General features: G+C 49.2%; 1 protein-coding gene and 1 long non-coding RNA gene across 2 annotated transcripts in view; one reads left to right on the top strand and one right to left on the bottom strand.

Annotated features, from left to right (window-relative positions):
• Positions 1-217: 217 nt before the first annotated feature.
• Positions 218-19,327, bottom strand: LOC135362574 (uncharacterized). Its single transcript, XR_010407432.1, has 3 exons — positions 19,092-19,327; positions 18,582-18,650; positions 218-465 (listed from the first exon to the last, which is right to left on the bottom strand). It is a non-coding gene; the product is annotated as an uncharacterized LOC135362574 (long non-coding RNA).
• The window catches only part of MSI1 (musashi RNA binding protein 1), a 24,766-nt gene continuing 19,504 nt past the window's right edge, over positions 15,031-20,292 (top strand). Inside the window, exons 1-5 of the mRNA XM_064578495.1 lie at positions 15,031-15,175; positions 15,345-15,385; positions 15,952-16,033; positions 16,132-16,216; positions 19,110-19,151. Coding sequence (XP_064434565.1) covers positions 15,117-15,175; positions 15,345-15,385; positions 15,952-16,033; positions 16,132-16,216; positions 19,110-19,151 — 309 coding nt within the window. The 5' untranslated portion in view covers positions 15,031-15,116. The remainder of the gene's footprint in view (positions 15,176-15,344; positions 15,386-15,951; positions 16,034-16,131; positions 16,217-19,109; positions 19,152-20,292) is intronic.

Genomic DNA, 20,292 nt, shown 5'->3' with positions numbered 1-20,292 from the left:
TTACGGCAATGTGGTCTCTCTGACTCTTAAAATGTCTTACTGTATTAAACTCACCTGTGGCGCCTGGGTGGCTCAGTCGTTAAGTTTCTGCCTTCGGCTCCAGTTGTGGTCCCAGGGTCCTGGGATCGAGCCCCGCGTCGGGCTCTCTGCTCAGTGGGAAGCCTGCTTCTCCCTCTCCCACTCCCCCTGCTTGTGTTCCTTCTCTCGCTGTCTCTATGTCAAATAAATAAATAAATCTTTAAAAAAAAAAAAAAATAAAGAATACTTTAAAAACAAAAACAAAGCAAAACTCACCCTTCTTCTTGTGATGATGGGAGATGATCAAATGCCTAGGTGATCAGATGAAGTGAGGTGCATGATGTAGGCATTGTGACCTAGTGTTAGGCTACTACTGACCTTCTGAGGATGGTCAGAAGGAGGATTGTCTGCTTCCAGACCCATGTTTGACCGGGGGTAACTGAAACCCTGCAAAGAGAAACCACGGATAAGGGGAGGGGGAGACTACTGTACTTGAGGCTTAAGGAGGGTAATGTGTCTATCACAGTATTTACCTACTTGTTCATTCCACCAAGATTTATAGAGTGCCAACTATGTGCTAGCCAAACAATGGGGAATAAGAAAACAGTCTTTAATTTCAAGGAGTTTATGACCTAAGGATTCACAGACATTAACCAAGCAGTCCACACACACAAACACATGCCATGACAGGTACTACAAGGGGAAAAATGGGGGGAAGGCAAAGGAATAAGGGATTAGAGAAGTGATCAGGGAAGTGTCTTTTTTCTTTTCTTTTCTTTTCTTTTTTTTTTAAGATTTTATTTATTTATTTGAGAGAGAGAGAATGAGAGACAGAGAGCATGAGAGGAAGGAGGGTCAGAGGGAGAAGCAGACTCCCTGCTGAGCAGGGAGCCCAATGCGGGATTCCCGGGACTCCAGGATCATGACCTGAGCCGAAGGCAGTCGCTTAACCAACTGAGCCACCCAGGCGCCCTTTTTTTTTTTTTTTTGAGAAAGTGACATTTATGCCCCAATCTGAAAGATGGAAAGGAAGTAACCAAGCATGGAAGAGAGAGGGGGGTGTTCCGGTCTGGGGGACGCATGATCAGGCTGGCGCAAAGGGTCCAGGCTAAGATGAACGTGCTCCCTGCTCCGTGGGAAGCCTGCTTCTCCCTCCCCCACTCCCCCTGCTTGTGTTCCCTCTCTCGCTGTATCTCTCTGCAGGCTGGTCAAGGGCAGGGTGCTCCAGGCAGAGGGCAGGGTGCTCTAGCAGAAGAAAGAGTGCTCCAAGCTGAAGGATGGATGCTCCAGGCTGGAGGAAGGCTGTTCACAGGCCCCCAGTTGAGAAAGAGCTTGGTGATTCCAGGCTCTGAAAGGCCAGCTGATCAGAGGGTGGAAGGGAGGTAGGGTGTGGGGGACGTGAAATTGTAGAGAGAGGCAGAGGCCAGACTGTGCAGGGCTTTGAGAGAGCCATTGGAGCTGGGACTGAGGGCAACAGCAGGTTCTGGATGATCAGATGTGCTATTGCAGGCACATCTTGCTGATGACGTAGTGCCTAGACTTGCATGGTGAATGAGAAGATGGGTACAAGTGATTGAATCCAAGAGTGGTTTAGGGGTGTCTGGCTGACTCAGTTGGTAGAGCATGAGACTTGTGATCTTGGGATCATGAGATCAAATGCCACGTTGGCGGCAGAGTTTACTTTAAAAAAAGTGGGGTGCCTGGGTGGCTCAGTCAGTTAAGCAGCTGACTCTTGACGTCAGCTCAGGTCATGATCTCAGAGTTTGTGAGAGTGAGCCCCATGTCTGGCTTCTCGCTCAGCCCAGAGTCTGATTGTTCCTCTCCCTCTGCTCCTCCCCCCACTCTCACATCAGACTCCCTCTCTCTCTCAAATAAATAAATAAATAAAACCTTAAAAAAAAAGAAACGAGGGGCTCCTGGGTGGCTCCATCGGTTGAGCATCCAACTCTTGATTTTGGGTCAGGTCAGGATCTCCCGGTTGTGGGATCAAAACCCGCTCCAGCTCTGCACTCAGCACAGAGTCTGTTTGTCCCTTGCCCTCTGTTCCCACCTCCCCCCCGCCCCACCATGCTCTCTATCTCTAGCTCCAAAATAAATACATTTTTTTTAAAGGGTAGTTTAGAACCTGCCTGTATTCAAATTCCACCATCTTATATCTTTGCTGTGTGTACCTCAGTTTGGGCCGGGGTGGGGGTGGGGATGCTAAATGAGTCAATTAATGTAAATTGTTTAGCAAAGCACATGGCACATTGTAAGCATGTGATAAATGGTAATCATAATTCCTACTCTTACTGTTGTTGTTCTACTATTTTTTTTTAAGATTTTATTTATTTGATAGAGACACAGAGAGAGAGGGAACACAAGCAGGGGCAGGGAGCCCGATGCGGGGCTCGATTCTAGGACCCTGGGATCATGACCTGAGCCGAAGGCAGACGCCTAATGACTGAGCCACCCAGGCGCCCCTGTTGTTCTATTATGTCAGTTAGAGAGACCTGGACCTGGGGACAGTTAGTATATTTGACTGAAGTCCCAGGTAAAGCACTTAGCTTTATGGGTGGAACATAATAGACATTTAGTAAACGTCGAATGAATGAATGAATGAATGCACCCTTCTCTCTACATTTCTTTCTTTTTTAAAAAAAAAGATTTTATTTATTTATTTGACAGAGAGAGAGAGAGAGCACAAGCAAAGGGAGCAGCAGGCAAAGGGAGAGGGAGAAGCAGACTCTCCACTGAGCAGGGAGGCTGACACAGGGTTCAATCCCAGGACCCCAGGACACTTAACCGACTGAGCCACCCAGGTGCCCCCTGATTGAGCCTTCATGTAGACCCAGCACCATGCCGGACAGTAGAGGCAGGGCAATAGCTGGGCAGATGGGAAATATACAATTCACCCAACACAGGTGCCCAGTGGCTCTCCTTTGGGGATTACCCACTCCTCTATTTCTGCCTTCCTGATCCAGCTCACACACAAATCTTCCCTTTCCTCTCCAACTCACTATACATTCTCCCTCCCCTGCGCCTCCAAAGCTCTCTTAAGTTCCTCATATTTTGCTTGGTATAATTTGTCCCTTTAGACTGGCAGCAAGTCTTATTCAGGATTGTTTATTTTTATCTATCTATCTATCTATCTATCATCTATCTATCTATCTATCTATCTATCATTTTTCTAAACTCTACACTCAACATGGGACTCAAACTCATGACCCCAAGATCAAGAGTCGCATGCTCTACCAACTGAGCCAGCCAGGCACCCCAGGAATGCTTAGATACTTCTAAAATAATGGGGTGCCTGGCTGGTTCAGTCAGAGGAGCATGTGACTCTTAATCTTAGGGTCATGAGTTTGAGCCCCAGGTGGGGTATAGAGATTACTTAAACAAATAAAACTTAAAAAAAAAAAAAGATACCTCTAAAGGAAGTGACACGGTGGAAAAGGCATATTTAATTCATTCAATGGAAATGAAGTTGGAAAGATGGAGCCACCAAGTACGACCCGTGTAACCTTGGGCAAGACACCTCTATCTGATCTCTAAGTTTCTCTCTCTGTAGAGCAAGAAAGGGACATCAGAGGCTCTCCATGGTAGCTGTTCTTAACCTTTTGAAATTGGGGCACGCTGATGAATGGCATTCCCATGTGACGCACGCTTCCATGGGCATTCAGGTAAAGCTCTACATAACCCACCTCTTCCTCTCTCCCTCAAGAGAACATGTCTTAAGGCCAGGGAGCAAGAGTGATATTATTTACAGACATCACCTTGAGTCCACTCTTCCTCATCTGCTTATTTCTTTCCCTTCTTCATCTACTTATTTATCTGTTATAAACCAAATAAAGCATTTTCAGCCTTCAGTAGAGGAAGTGGTTAAAAATACCAGACCAGGGGCGCCTGGGTGGCTCAGTTGGTTAAGCGACTGCCTTCAGCTCAGGTCATGATCCTGGAGTCCCGGGATCGAGTCCCGCATCGGGCTCCCTGCTCGGCGGGGAGCCTGCTTCTGCCTCTGACCCTCCCCCCTCTCATGTGCTCTCTCTCTCTCATTCTCTCTGTCTCAAATAAATAAATAAAATCTTTAAAAAAAAAAAAATACCAGACCAGAAGCTAGGGAACCTGGGTCGAAACCCCTTCTTTGCCACTCCTGAGTGGAGTGATCTTGGGCAAGTTAACTGAACCTTGGTTTCGTGGTCTGTAAAATGGGAGGGTCATAAGGGAAATCAACCTCGATAGGGCTGTGGAGAGGTTTCAATGAGATCATGCCGGAAAGTTCTTAGCACCATCCTAAGCATTTGGCAAGGGCTCAGTAAAGTTGTCAGTACCCGACTTCTGTTATTAGTTACATGTTATATGTAACACACTAGAAAATTAAGATACAATACCGAAGACTGAAGACCAAACTCCTTTTTTTTTTTTTAGAGAGGTGGGGAGGGGCAGAGGGAGAGGGAGAGAAAGAATCTCAAGCAGGCTCCACACGCAGCGCAGAGCCCAATGCAGAGCTCGATCTCACAACCCTGAGATCATGACCTGAGCCGAAACCAAGAGCCCAACGCTTAATTGACTAAGCCACCCAGGCACCCCTGAGGACCAAGCTCTTGATTAGATTCCACCAACTGACCTTTTGTGGTTTTCTAATCCAGTCTTGGGGATCCTGCGTGCTGGTGGATTTTCCTGCTATGATGAGAAACAGATTTATGGATGTAATCCATTCTTTCTTTGCCTGGTTACTCTATCCCCACTCTCTCATTTTAGCACTGATTATTATTATTATTATTTTTTTTTTTAAGTAAGCTCTACACCCAACGTGGGGCTTGAACTCACAACCCTGAGATCAAGAGCTGCATACTCTACCAACAAGGTGAGCCAACAAGGTGTCCTGATTTTAGCCCTCTTTCAAATTTTAAAATTTGCCTTTTTTAGTAAAGTTTCATTCTCTCTTTTATTGCACTATAATTTACACAAAGTAAAATGCACAAATTTTAAGTTTATGATTTGATAATTTTTTATATATAACCACAACTCAGATTAAGATACAGAGCTGTGAGGGCGCCTGGGTGGCTCAGTTGGTTAAGCGACTGCCTTCGGCTCAGGTCATGATCCTGGAGTCCCGGGATCGAGTCCCGCATCGGGCTCCCTGCTCGGCAGGGAGCTTGCTTCTCCCTGCTCGGCAGGGAGCCTGCTTCTCCCTCTGACCCTCCCCCCTCTCATGTGCTCTCTCTCTCTCATTCTCTCTGTCTCAAATAAATAAATAAAATCTTAAAAAAAAAAAAAGATACAGAGCTGTGTTGTCTACTACAGTGACCATTTAGCACATGGGGCTACTCAACACTTGAAATGTAGCTGGTCTGACCTAAGAAGTACCATAAGCACAAAATATACATTGGATATAGAAGATCATTAAAAAATGAATGTAAAATATATCATTAATAATTTTATATTAATTACATGCTGAAATGTAATGCTTTAAATATATTATAAAATTAATTTTACCTGTTTCCTTTTACTTTTTAAATGTGGCTACTAGAAAATTTAGAATTGCATATGTGGTTCACAGCTGTGGATTGCATCTTATTTTATTTATTTATTTATTTATTTATCTAGAGAGAGAGAGAACGCAAGTGGGGGGTGGGGCAGAGGAAGAGGGAGATTGAGAATCTCAAGCAGACTGCACTGAGCACAGAGCCTGATGAGCTCAATCTCACGACCCTGAGATCATGACCTGAGCTGAAATCAAGAGCCAGATGCTCAACTGACTGAGTCACCTGGGTGCCCCACATCTTATTTCTATTGGGCAACACTGGTAGAGAACGTTTTCATCCTCCCGAAAATTCTCTTACTTACCAGTCGGTATCTGCTCCTTTTCCTCCAAAGATAAACACTATTCTGACTTCTCTCTTCATAGATTAGTTTTGCCTGTTCTAGAACTTTATGTGGATGGAATCATACCGTACGTATTTTGTGTGTGTCTGGCGTTTTTTGGTTAACACATGTTTTTGAAATTCATCCATATACCATTCATTTGTTCCTTTTAATTTTTGCGTAGTATTCCATTGTATGCGTATATCATGGTTTATTCATTCTCCTATTGATGGACATTTGGATTATTTCCAAATTCTGACTCTTATGAATAATGCTGCTATTACTGTTCTTGAAAAAATCTTTAAATAGTCCCTTTCAAATTATTTTTACTATGTTTTTTTATTGTTAAATAAATCCATATTCAAAGAAAAAAATCCATACACATAGCAACATACAATATACACCACCCCCTTGTTAATGATTTGATGTTAATGGTTTATGGTCTGATGTAGATCCTTTCAGACCTTTTTCCTCCACATTTAGAATCATGTACTATTGCCATTAATAAAATTATCATTTTGGTGGTTCCTGTCTTGGCTGCGTCACCCCCTGGAGATGGCTGCATAGCTCTTGATCTCTGCCCCTCTTGTTCTAAAGTTTATAGAAGACCAAAACTGGAAAAGATGTAGGAAGAGCCTAGGGAAGGCAAATATATGGCACTCCTTCCACTATTCCCTGATTACCTGTATCCATGGCAGACATCGCTAATCAATCATAGCTTTCTGTCTTTGCCCAGCCCCAGCCACTACTAATCAATAGAAAAACTGAAACCAATTTCCCATCTCCGAAATAATCTGGCCACCTTCCATTTTGCTGATAAATAAACTAGGTAGGACTTAGAGAGGGGAAGAGCCTGCTTCAAGGTCAGAAAGGAGCCCCAGCCTTCTAACTCCCTGTCTAATGTTTTTTTTTTTCTGCTCATGGATTCCAAAAGCTAAATCCCTGGGATCCTGAAAACCCAGTCTCTAGGGAGAGGACATTTTGTTCCCCAGACAGGGCTCCTAAATGGACCCTTCCTCTAGCCAGCTCCTCACCTTTATGCCCTGAGTGTAATCGGAAGCCCCTGCCAACAGACTGGCATCTCCTCCCCCACAGTCACCACTGACAGACCTGCGGTTTCTGTTCTCCAGGTCTGCAGTTTAGTTTCCTAAAATAAACATTTAAAAAATAAATAAATAATAAAGGAGGCATGCTCTTAGCATCTTTGCCTTCAACCCGAGTTGTGCAATTATTAACTGATCAGACTAAATCAAATAGTTAATTACAGCAGAGAGGCAACTTCAGATGCTGAAACCATAAAACTCCGAAAGCATCCCCCCTTCACCGACGCATCAAACCGACTCTGGCTGGCATTGGAAGCGACGGTGAGAAAGTGGGAGAGTCAGCCGGTCTGGACAGACTGTGGGTGTTCTCAGCTGGACGAGCAGAATAGTTTATTTAATTCGCTCCCTGCCTGGGCAAGGGGGGAAAATGGGGACAGAATATAGCATAATGTTTGAGTCAGGTAGAGCTGGGTTCTTTTTTTTTTTTTAATTTTATTTATTTATTTGAGAGAGAGAATGAGAGACAGAGAGCACGAGAGGGAAGAGGGTCAGAGGGAGAAGCAGACCCCCCACTGAGCAGGGAGCCCGATGCGGGACTCGATCCCGGGACTCCAGGATCATGACCTGAGCCGAAGGCAGTCGCTTAACCAACTGAGCCACCCAGGCGCCCCTAGAGCTGGGTTCTTAAGACAGCCCCCCCACCACTTGCTAGCTGTGTGACCTTGGGCATGTCACTTCAGGTGTCTGAGTCTCAGTTTCTCCATCTGTAAAGCAAGCATATTAATAGAACCTAGTTTATTGGATTATTGCACTGATGAAAATGCCTTGGTTAAAAAGATGTATGGACAACTCTTTTGAGTATACGTCTCTGGATTGTAAGCTCTGTGAGAGTGGGGATCGCTGTCTCCTCACCATTGCGTCCTCTAACCTTAGCATGGTGACTAGTTCTAGGCAAGAACTTAGTAAGCAACTATTAAGCCCCCAGTATAAAGGGGCGCCTGGGTGGCTCAGTCATTGAGCATCTGCCTTCGGCTCAGGTCAGGATCCCAGAGTCCTGGAATGGAGCCCCGCATCGGGCTCCCTGCTCCGCGGGAAGCCTGCTTCTCCCTCTCCCACTCTCCCTGTTTGTGTTCCCTCTCTCGCTGTGTCTCTCTCTGTCAAATAAATAAATAAAACTAAAAAAAAAAAAAAGCCCCCAGTATAAGGTATGGTCTTGAGGATGGGGATGGTCATGGAAGAGATTGCAAAAAGGCTTAGCACAGGGGCCCTGCCATTAAGAAGCTCTCATTACAGCATAACAGACAGTCCAGAACCATCTATACTAGTAGGTGGATTGTTATGCATTGAATATATAGTTAATACGTTATAGTGGTGCATGGTAGAGAGTCTGACATCAGACTTGAGTTCAAATCTTAGCTCTCGCACTTGCCACCATTCTGATCTTTATTGGCAAGTTTGCCTGTCAATGCTTCTGTTTCTGGATTCGTAAATAGGGGCTTACTTTATAGGGTTATTGTAAGGATTGAAGGAGTTTCCTGAAGTGCTTAGTACCATGCCTAGAACATAGTAATTGCTCAACAAATCTTAACTATTGCTTTTCCCATCTACTATGTGACTTTGGACAAATTACTTAACTTCTCTAAGACTTGTTTTCCTGGTCAGTAAAATAAAAATACAACAGTTCCTACTTTGAAAAATTGATGGGAGAATGAAATGAGAAAATCCCTGAAATGTGCTTAGCATGGTGTCTGGTATAGAGAAAGTACTTAATAATTTCTAAATGATGATGATGATGATAAAAACAAAGTGCTATGGGAGAAAAGAGTAAATTCATTTGGATGGATAGGCACTGGGATAAGAGAAAGGTTTATAATAGGTAAATGATGGGGGGAAACAATTTTATTGAGATATAATTCACATAAAATACAATTTACCCATTTAAAGTGTATATTTCAAGTTTTTAGCATATTTACCAAATTGTGCAACTATCACCATAATCAATTTTAGCATGTTTTCATCACTCCAAATAGGAAACTATACCCATTCATCGTAACTCACTCACTCTCCATCTCCCCCCAGAGTTCCCCCTGACCCTCCCAAGCTCTAGGCAACCAGCAGCTTACTTCCCATTTCTGTGAATTTGCCTATTGCAGACAGCTTGTGTAAATGGAATCATACAATTTGTGAACTTTTGTTTCTGGCTTCTTTCACTTGGCATAATGTGTTCAAGATTCATCCGTGTCATAGCATGGATCAGTACTACATTCTCTTTTATGGCTGAGTAATATTCCATTGCATAGAGTTGATAGACATTTGGGGTATTTCCACTTTTTTGGGCTATCATAAAACAATGCTGCTGTGAACTTCCATGTACAAGATTTGTGTGGATAATGTTTCCATTCCTCTGAGGGCATATATCTAGGAGTGGAATTGCTGGATTATAGGGCAAGTCTATGTTTAACTGTTTGAGGATCTGCTTTTCCAGACTTCATATTCTGTATCATTTTACATTCCCACCAGCAATGTATAAAGTTTCCAATTTCTCCACATCCTCGCCAAGGCTTGTTGTCATCTATCGTTTTGATTATAGCCATCCTGGCGGTTGTGTTGCTGTATATCTCATCATAGCTTTGCTTTGTATTCTGGATGGCTAATGATTCTGAGCATCTTTTCTTTTTTTTTTAAAGATTTTATTTATTTATTTGAGAGAGAGAGAATGAGAGACAGAGAGCATGAGAAGGAAGAGGGCAGAGGGAGAAGCAGACTCCCCGCCGAGCAGGGAGCCCAATGTGGGACTCGATCCCGGGACTCCAGGATCATGACCTGAGCCGAAGGCAGTCGCTTAACCAACTGAGCCACCCAGGCGCCCGATTCTGAGCATCTTTTCAAGTGCTCATCAGCAACTTATAGATCTTCTTCCTTTGCCCATTTTTTTAAAGTTTATTTATTTATTTATTTAAGTCCTCTTTACACCTGACATGGGGTTCATGATACTGAGATGAAGAGTCACACGCTCTTCCGACTGAGGCAGCCAGGTGCCCCTCCTCTGCCCATTTTTACTTGAGTTATTTTTTTTTTTTTCATTTTTGGGTTGTATGGCTTCTTTGTATATTCTAGATATAAGTCCCTTATCAAATATACGACTTGCAAAAAATTTATTTGTGTGTTGTTTTTCCACTTTCTTTTTTTTTTTTTTTAAGATTTTATTTATTTATTTATTAGAGAGCGAGCGAGAGAGAAACAGCAGGAGAGGGGAGAGGGTCAGAGGGAGAAGCAGGCTCCCCGCCGAGCTGGGAGCCCGATGTGGGACTCGATCCCAGGACCCCGGGATCATGACCTGAGCCGAAGGCAGTCGCTTAACCAACTGAGCCACCCAGGCGCCCCGTTTTTCCACTTTCTTGATGGTGTTCTTTGAAGCACAGAAATTTTTAATTTAATGATGTCTGACTGATCTTTTTATTTTTATTTATTTTTATTATTTATTTATTTGACAGAGAGAGATACAGTGAGAGAGGGAACACAAGCAGGGGGAGTGGGAGAGGGAGAAGCAGGCTTCCCGCGGAGCAGGGAGCCTGATGCAGGGCTCCATCCCAGGACCCTGGGATCCTGACCTGAGCCGACGCCTAATGACTGAGCCACCCAGGCACCCCTGACTGATCTTTTTAAATAATTTTAGATCTTATGGGTACCTGGGTGGCTTAGTCGGTTAAGCATCTGCCTTCGGCTCAGGTCAGGATCCCAGGGTCCTGGGATTGAGCCGCTCGTCGGGCTCCCTACTCAGCAGTGAGCCTGTTTCTCCCCCCTCCCTCTGCCCCTCCACCTGCTTGTGCTCTCGCTCTTTCTCTCTCTCAAATAAATAAATAAAATCTTAAAACATAAATTTGGATCTTACATTTAGGTCTTTAATTTATTTTGAGTTGATTTTTGTATATGGTATGAGGTAGCAGTGCAATTTAATTCTTTTGCATGTGGACATCAAATTGTCCCAGCATCATTTCTTGAAGAGGCTGTTTTTCCCTATTGAATTGTGTTGGTACCCTAATAAAAAAATCAGTTGAAGGGCGCCTGGGTGGCTCAGTCGTTAAGCGTCTGCCTTCCGCTCAGGTCATGATCCCAGGGTCCTGGGATCGAGCCCCACATCTGGCTCCCTGCTCTGCGGGGAGTCTGCTTCTCCCTCTCCCACCTCCCCTGCTTATGTTCCCTCTCTCGCTGTGTCTCTCTCTGTCAAATAAATAAATAAAATCTTAAAAAAAAAATCAGTTGATTGTGAACGTGAGGGTTTAATTCTGGATTCTCAATTCTATTCTGTTGATCTGTAGGTATATCCTTATGCTGGTCCCACACTATCTTGAAGGTAACTGAATTTGAGCTGGGCCAAATTAACTGGACCTGGGAATGCAGAGTCCCAGAGCTTCCTTATCTTTCCATAGTGCTCTAGAACTTTAAGGTGCTTTCATACATATGAGTTCGCCCAAATCTTGCAGCAACTGAGATAATACATGGACACTCAGAAGGCTGAGTGGTATACCCCTAGAATGACTCAACCAGAAACAGTGGCGGTTCCAGGACCAACTTGTCACGTGCTCTCATTACCCTAGCCCATCGCCTCCTGGTTGAGTCCGGAAATTTGGGAGAAGGGAAAAAAAAAAAAAAAAAAAACAGAGACAAATTAGGGCCAAAATGATGGGAAGGGTGCAAAACACACTGATTATAAATATTTGACTCCTAATCAGCTTACGATAAAATTTCCTTTCTCCTGTATGGACAAGAAATGGAATGTTTTGGGTAATCCAGGGTTTTGCTTGGGTCTTTGCTTTTTCAGAGAATGAAAACACAGTGAAATACTCTCAACACGAAAACCACATGGACTGTAATTTAATCTTTAATTTTGTTTTTGTTGTCATTCTAGAAAACTCTTCAGTATATTTTAAAGCAATGTTTCTTCAAGAGTGGTCTGAAGAAAACCTCAGCTATCAGCGTCATCTGATAGAGGCGCTTGTTAAAAAATGCATTCTTCAAAACTCCCATCCACCGTGTGTCTACTGAAAATCACTGAGTGATTTTTTATGCACATTAGGGTTTGGGAACCACTGTTTTAGAGCAGTGAAAGTCAAATTATGAATATCAAATTATTATTGCACTCAAGAGATGCAGACATTCTGCTTAAAGGAGAGCTTCGGATCAGAACAGTAGATTAATGTACCCATTCCTACAAGTCTTTGCTAAAACATCACCCCTCCCTATAAATTTACTGATTTAAAATTGCTTATCACCCTCTTTTCCATGCCTCCCACCCTCCCTATCCCCCTTCCTTTCTCCACAGCACTTACCAACATCTGACATATTATTTATTTACCTACCTATCTATTTATTTATTTGTTATCTGACTCCTGTTTCTAGAAAACAAGTTTCACAAAGGTAGTACTAGGAATATAATATTCAAGGTAGTATCTGGCAGGTAGCGGGTGTTCAATAAATATTTGTTGAATGAATGAATGTGCCAAGTTGCATCTTAGTGCTTGGGCATAATGTCATTTGTCCCTTGGCTTTCTGGAAAGGATTTTTTTTTTTTTAAGTATAAAGCAAATTATTCTTTCATTCTCTGAGTGATGCTCAGTGTGCATAGTAGTAGAGAGAAAGAGCTGCAACAGCGTCCTCTAATCTCCTAATTCTGGAGTCTGGGCCAGTTGCTCTAAAGACCATTTTTCCTTAATACCACTGAGATCCTCAATTTACTACAAGGATCATGGATTTACAGCTGCATTGTCCTGTGAGGGCTACCCCTACCGAGAACGAAGTGGACTGAGGCAGCTAGGCTGAGATGAACCTATGGTAGGAGGAGGCTTCTCTAAGTCCACTGCGCCTCAAACCAGGTAGTGACAACAACTAGATGAGATGCTGCCTCCTCCAAGGACCTGAATGAGAACGCTAATAAATGGATCCTATCTCAATGAACTATATAGGCAGGCTTGGCTGGCTCTAAGTAAATGACCCTTACCCATTTCCTACCTCCAAGCCACCTGTCCAACAACATCAGCACACAGATCAATGCTCACTTGCCCCCCACCCCCTCCCTGTACCTCCCCACTGGCCCCATTTTACACACAAGGAACCTGAAGTTTAGATCTACCAATACCCGTTCCCTAACACGGGATTCCCTACCTGCTGACCTTCATCTGTGTCACTCCCAGGACACACCTGATGTTCCAGTTTTACTGTGGTGAAAAATACCCTGGGTGAGGTGCCCCCCTCCCCCCCAGTCCAGGGGATGCTGAGAAACTGTGGGGTAAGTAGGACAATAAAAACAGGAAAAAGCAAGTTTGTTTCTAGTGTTATGCACACAGGGTGGCAGGATATACCTGCTGAGTGTTCCCAGAAGGTCCCCAAGGAAACCATTAACTCGAGTCTCTCACGTTCTTACATGTGTGGTGGTTGGGGTAGGGGGAGGGAAGGTATACTGAGATGAGGGGGATGGGCACCCTTCCAGAGGTCAGGAATACACCCCCCAGAGCTGCTGTACACATTAATAAAAGGTGGATGACTGAAGGATGGATGTCAAGGTGAGTAGCAGGGGGTTTGTCATCAAGGGTTGTCACTGGGTTCTACAGGGTGGATTTAAGGTTGAGAAGGGGGAAGGAGTGGGAGGCAAGTTGGGAGGGAGGGGCTTGTGTGGCACTGAGATACCCAGCAGGGATGAGGGTGTGGGGGGAGTGGCTGTCTTGGCCTCCAGCTTTGACCCTTTCTTGGCTGGTCTCAGTCAGGGAATTGAGGAGAGGAGATGGATATAGGGAGCTGGGGATAGGGAGGGTGGCCTCCAGCTCCGGAGGTGATCCGAATGGATGTTAGGGTTCCCGGGCTGGAGGGAGGAAGATTTGGGGGAGGGCGAGGTGACTCCTAGGAGCCTAGGGTGAAAGTCCGGGAGGGGCTCTCGGAGACCCAGGAGATGGAGGCGAAGGGAGGAGGAAGGGAAGGCGTTTGCCTTCATGGGGAGTAAATCTCAAACTGAGGCGGATTGAGAGAAGTAACTCCAAATGCAGTGGGTAGGCAGCTGAGGGTCTTCCAATCCGATGGGGTTGGGCTTAGAACTCTGCAAAAGAAGGGGGTCAATCGGAGGGGAAGGTGCACAGCTGAGCCGGCGGCCTCCTAACCTGGAAACGGGAGGTTCTAAGCGGCACTGACCTCTCCCCCAGCCTCGGTGGGGAGGGCCGGTGAGCGTCCGGAACCGGCTTTCCCGAATCCAACCAGAAGTCTGAGTAGGGCTGACAAGTGAGGCAGGAGTGAGAGAAACAGTGAAGACTCCTCACACTGGGGGCTGCGGGTGGCAGCAAACTGGGAACCCGGGCTTGGAATAGGGGGATTCCTCAATAGACCATACAGAAGGGATTTGGGGGAGTTGAAGGGGACAGCAGGGGCTGGGAAGGGATTCAGGAAACTGGCACGGTTTCTACTGGGGTGCTGCTGGAGTCTCCCCATTCGAGACGCGAGGCATTGAAAGGGTTCCCCAAATTGGACATAGAGGATATGGGACACTGGGAGTGGACTCAGGGCTGCTGAGGGGGAGCCCTGAATCAGGCTCTGAGGAAATTGGGGGCAGCTTCTCATTCCCACTGGGGGGAATGGAGGGCTCTTCCACCAGTTGGAAAGCAGGGGGCATGGAAGAGGGGGGCACTGGGGCTATCTCCCTCCCGACCCAGGGAGATTGGGGAGCTCTTAAATTCTGGATAGCGGGGACCTGAGAGGGAGGACTAGGGGGTCCCCGATCCGGAACCGAGCTACCTTGAAGGCACCGGGAAGCGCTTCAATCCGGGAGGGCGTTCCCACGGCCCGGCCCCGCGCTGGGGTGGGTGGGGGGTGCGGCCGCGCCCTGGTCCCGGCCCGCCTCCGGATTCGGGGTCTCTCTCGCCCTCGGGGACCCGGGAGCCCGGTGGGAGCGGGGTCCGGACGCCGCCGCCTCCGCGGGCGCCCGGGCGCGCGGGCGAGCGCGGGGCTTTATGCGCGCAGGGCGGCGGGGGGAGGAGCCGGCAGGTCGGCCCCCGGCGGGCCCTCCCCTCGGCCGTCCCCGCCCGCCCGCCCGAGCGGGGTCGGGGGAGGGGGCAGCATGGCCTGTCCGTCCGGCCCCCTTCGCCGCGCTCCTCATCTGCCCCGCGCCGAGCGCTGCCGCCGCCGCCGCCGCCGCCGCTCCGCTGCCCGCGCCGCCCGCGGCTCCCGATGGAGACTGACGCGCCCCAGCCCGGCCTCGCCTCCCCGGACTCGCCGCACGACCCCTGGTACGGCCCGGCCCGGCCCGGCCCGGCCTGCCCGGCCCGCGCCCGCCCCGGCCCCGCCAACATGGCCGATCCGGGTCGGGCCGGGCCTCCCCGGGGCCCGGGCCCTCGCCCCCTGCGCCCTGGCGCCCGGCGCTCACGCGGGCCCTTTGTGTCTCTCCTCCTCCCGCAGCAAGATGTTCATCGGGGGACTCAGTTGGCAGACTACGCAGGGTGAGCGAGCCCGGGAGCGCCCGCCGGCCAAGGCAGGGCACCCTGGACACCCTCCCCCGGCTCCCCGGAACCGGACACCCCAGCCCGGCCCTGCGCCCTGCTGACCCCGGGCGCCCCCGCGCCCTCTTTCGCGCCCCGCCCGGGGACCCCGAGAGCGCAGGGCGATCGGCGAGCGCGCATGGCCCAGCGGGTGGAGGGGAGGAGATGAGGGGTTCAGGGGGCATCGGGGGGTGGGCTGGGCCCCCGGGACCCGCCGGCGGCAGCGCCAACTCCGCTCGCACCTGCGGCTCAAACTTTTGTGAGGCGGCTCCGGGAGCGGCGGGAACCCGGCCGGAGCCGTCCCCCCTCCAGCCCAGCTCGGCCCTCGGCTTCCTGGAGCCCCCGTGGGCGCCAGAAGGCTCCACGGGAGCTGGGTGAGGGCTATGGAGGGGGGGCAGTGGAGAGCGCGCAGGCTGCTTGGCGCGGGGGCGGCCGGGCCGCGGCCGGGTCACCGGGGGCAAAGGACGGGGGAGGGGGGGGAAGGGCGCGGGGCCCGAGCTGGTCCGAAGGCGGGTGTGTGGTTACAGAAGGGCTGCGCGAATACTTCGGCCAGTTCGGGGAGGTGAAGGAGTGTCTGGTGATGCGGGACCCTCTGACCAAGAGATCCAGGTGAGCCCCTCACCCCCGCCTCCTGCTCCCGGCTCGCCCCCCTCCACCGCCGCTCACTGCCTTGTAACCATCTGCCTCTCCCTCACTACCGCGCGCAGGGGTTTCGGCTTCGTCACTTTCATGGACCAGGCGGGGGTGGATAAAGTGCTGGCGCAGTCGCGGCACGAGCTCGACTCCAAAACAGTGAGTGGCCCTCCGGGCGTCGGGGGTCCTTTGGGAGAGGGAGGCCGCCAGAGGAGAGGGTCAGGACTCTCCCCCCAGAGGACAGTTGGACCGGGTCCTTAAGGAAAGAAGGAGTTTTCTGAGTAGAAGGGCTGCCAAGCTCCGAAACTTTGTCACCAGAGTCGGGGGGCGGGGGGCAAAGGGAGGATAAAAATCCCAGGCCTGCGGTGAGATGCTACACCCCCCCCCCAGCCCCTCCCTATACCTACTAATCTTGATGCCTCCCCGGAGCAGCTTGGGGTGGGGCCAGGGCCCTCCCCTAGCCCGAACTGGGTGAGTCAGGGCTGCAGCGACCCATCCCGTGGCTTCTCTGGACTCTAGAATTTGGCTCCCCACCACCACCATTCCAAACCAATGGCAAAGCATCACTGAATTCCCCTCCCTCTCCCCCCCCTTTTGGTCTATGAGCTCCCTGCTTTGTGTGGAAGACATGAACCTGCTTTGCCCGTGAAGGGATTTATGAGAAGGGAACTAGCGTGCCTGGAAACAACCCTTCTGAGGGCTGGATCCAAGGGGAGGCTGCTTTTCTGGCATTCAAACTCCTAAAACATTTTACTGCTGTCCCACTGCTCCCCAGTGGCTTGGGCCCTCCAGGGGGCGCTGGCCCAGGCCCCTGCTCTAAGGGAGAGGGAAAAGGAGAAAGTCAGAGGAGGGGTTACTCTGTGATGGGGTGACGGGAGGCCAGGGGGCCGGGACAGTGTGATCTCTCTCTCCACACTCCCCCACTCTCCTCCAGCCCCGGGCCTCCCTGCTTGGGTCAGTCACCAGCTCCTGTTTACCTGCAACAATAACTGGTTGTGCCCAAGAATTTGCTAAATTACCGCCTGTCCCCAGCTCCTGTTATCTCTGCCCAGTGGCTCCCACTCCTGCTCGCAGTAATGAGCAAATGAGGCCAGGCCTCAACTTTGCCGGCTCTGAAAGGATCTTCTTGGCGCAGACTGAGTGACCCAAGCCGGGAATGGAAAGACAGTGCCCTATTGTTTTTGGTGATTATCTGCCATCAAGCTGCCAGTTCTCCTACCATCCCCTGTCCTCAGAATGCACTGATGGCTTCAGCAGAGCTCAGGAAGCTGAGATTTAGGGACTGGGGCTGGGTGGGGTGGGGGGGTCATGGAAGATTGATAAGGAGAAGAGAGAAGAGGGGAAGGAGGGTGTGATGGGCATCCTTCTGAGGTTTGGGACTCAAAAAGGCAAGGGCTTTGTGTTTGGCATTCGCTGGCCTGGGAGAGGGGGGTGGGAGGGAGGTTTATTGTGGGGAGTCTATTCTGGGTTTTGACTTTCACCTTTTATTTACTTGTTGGGTTTTATTTATGTTACCGGCTGTGAGTCAGAGTGGAGGTGGGGTGTGTCAGGGATCGGGTGTGCGTGGGTCTGTGGGACGTGGCTTGGGTACCATCTCCCCATCAGGGTCTGCGCAGGGGGACTGTCTGAGGTGCTCTGGTGGCTGGGGAGGCTGCTTCCAGGAGAAAGAGAAGGATGAAAATGTCCATAGAGGTACGAAATCACACCTTCAGACAGGGGAAATGGGCAGTGGTGATTTCCCCTGAAGCCCAGTGGGACTTTGGGAGAGAGGAGACATTGCCCCAGCATGGATTTTAGAGGTTCCTTCTCTGTGGGCAGATCCAGTGGGGGAGCCCAGAGGAGGCTGGTCCCTGGTTCATGCCATTTAGGCAGAGAGGAGCCAGCGCCGGTTGCCTAGAACGAGGCTGAGTTTTGAACGGAAGGAACTTTGGGAAAAGATAGATCTTCCCTGCGATTGGCTGGTGAACTTCTGAGTGGTATCCACCCATGTGGATGGCAAGAAACTCTGGAATGACCAGGCCTCATAGGTCCTGCATTGATCACAATGTCTTGCGCCCTGGCTTTTTCTGTTTATCAGTACCCAGGAGCACCCAGGTGCATCTTGCTTTTCTCCTTTGGTTGTTCACAGCCAAGGGCAAAGGTGGCCCGCTGGTAATAGCACCTTTGTTTGCGCAATGAAGGGCAGTTCACAAAGGGCTGCTTTCACCCATGTTATCTCATTTGATTCCCCATGGCTGCCCCTGGGAAAGTGCGTGTGATTATCCCCACTTTGCAGATGAAGGAACTGAGGCTCAGAGGGGTGGGGAAGTTACCAAAATCAGAGGCTTGGCCTGGAGCCCAGAGTTTCTGATGGAGTCCAAGTCCCATGCCCTTGCACATTACCAAAGGCTGCACTCTGATTCACTCCAAATCTGGCTGCATTATCAGGGAGCTGTTTGCTTGCAGCCTCAAAGAGGGCTGTTAGATGTCGATAGCATTGGGGGAACAGAACTGAGTCCATTCCTGGTGATTTATGAACTCTTACCTTGAAGCAGAGTATTTCCATCCACAAGGCTTCCAAAGTCTGGATTCCATGCCTCCCGTAGACAGGCATCTGTGTGAAATCAGTTAGGTGAGGAGGACCCTCGAGTACCCTGTGCTTGAAGAATTAAGACTTTGCTTACTTTGTTGGGGTTCCTGCTGTGAGCCAGACCCCTTGCCAAGTGCTTTGTAAGCATTATCTCAAATAGTCTGTGGAGGACCCCTTTGAGATGGGTGTTACTTTTTGCCCATTTTGCAGGAGAGCTTGGCCCTGAGGCTCAGAGAGGTTAAGTAACTTGCCCAGGGTCTCACAGCTGGGAAACAGTGTAAGTGGGATTTGAACCCAGCAGCCTGGCACTAGGGCCTAAATGCTTAACCACTATACTTTTCTGCCAGAGGCTGTGGTGATTTCTGTCCCCTCTGTGTCACCTCTGTGTCCTGGGATGAGAGAAGTCCTCAGGGCTGAAGGCTGTGTGGTCACCCATCTGAAGTGCGATAACCAAGGCCCCTTTACCTCTCCGTTCTCTTTCAGATTGATCCCAAGGTGGCCTTTCCTCGGCGAGCACAGCCTAAGGTGGGTATGTCTGGGTCTGGGAGGAGCTGTGCTACTTCAGGCAGTGATTCCCTTCTATGGGAGATGCTTCTGGAACCTCTGTTTGGAGTGTTTCTGGAATAGACTGGGATGGGAAGAGGGAGGATTCTTAATGTCCTTGCTCTGTGGGTTGAAGACATCCTGCATCTTTCCATCTGTGCTCTGGGGTGGACTGGGAGGGGGCTGCATGTATTGGGAGAAGGAGGAACCCCTCAGGGGATTCATTGTCCTGTATTGAAGCCAGTACACTTTGGACCCTAAGTCGAATTCTGACCTCATAGATCACAGTGGCTAAACCCAATGCCCCTGTGGAGGTCAAACCCAGGACAGACAGCCCCTGAGGCTGAGCTAGTGTCAGGCCAGGGAGCTATCTCTGACCCCCCAGTCACCTTCCTACCCCTGGGGTTCACTGTGTTCAGCTTGCAGAGGGGCAAGGGAGCATGGAGTAGGTCACCTCTTGTCTTTCAGCTTGGGTGAGTGGCTACCCTCTCAGTCCTCTTTCCCCAGTGTTGTGGCAAGTTTTTCTGGGTGTGTGTGCATTCTGAGCAGTTGAGCTACATAGCATTCAAGACTATTGGTGCAGTGTAGGGGCCTGAGATTTTATTCCAGGCCCCAAGGCAAATAGCCAGATCTTAATTTTTAAATGGTGAAATATAGGGGACAGGAAGGAAGGCTGATTACAGTACAGGGAGCTGAGGACCCCTGAGTCTGCTGACTTAACTTGTGTCTTAGGACTAGGTCCCCCTTCGGGAGATCTGTTTCCCCCTTTGCAAGGGGTTTGGTAGGAACCAGGATGCTTTAAGGTTTTGAGCCAGTGGCTTCCACCATGGTGCCCAGCTCCTGCCACAGCGAAGGGAGAGGGACACGTTTTAGGAGACAGGAAGGGGACATCTCTAGAAGGATCCAGCAGAGGGCCTGAAAGCAATTATGGAGCAGGTATTCGAAGGAAGCCGCACCAGGGAGCACATGGTCGGAATTGGGTTAATTCCATTAAGCAGTTTGGTGACAGAAGGTGCTTTAGTGTTAGGATGGGGCTGGGAATTGCTGTGGATTAGCCATGCGCTCCTGGGGTAATTAGGACCATGTGTTCTTCCTAAAACAGGGCTGGGGCCACAGGGCTGCC

Source organism: Mirounga angustirostris, unplaced genomic scaffold (assembly GCF_029215605.1).
Source record: "Mirounga angustirostris isolate CCGP_5_RB_7025 unplaced genomic scaffold, mMirAng1.0.hap1 SCAF_14, whole genome shotgun sequence".
NCBI lineage: Eukaryota > Metazoa > Chordata > Mammalia > Carnivora > Phocidae > Mirounga > Mirounga angustirostris.
The sequence above is the reverse complement of the archived record's forward strand: the minus strand, read 5'-3'. Positions and strand labels throughout refer to the sequence as shown.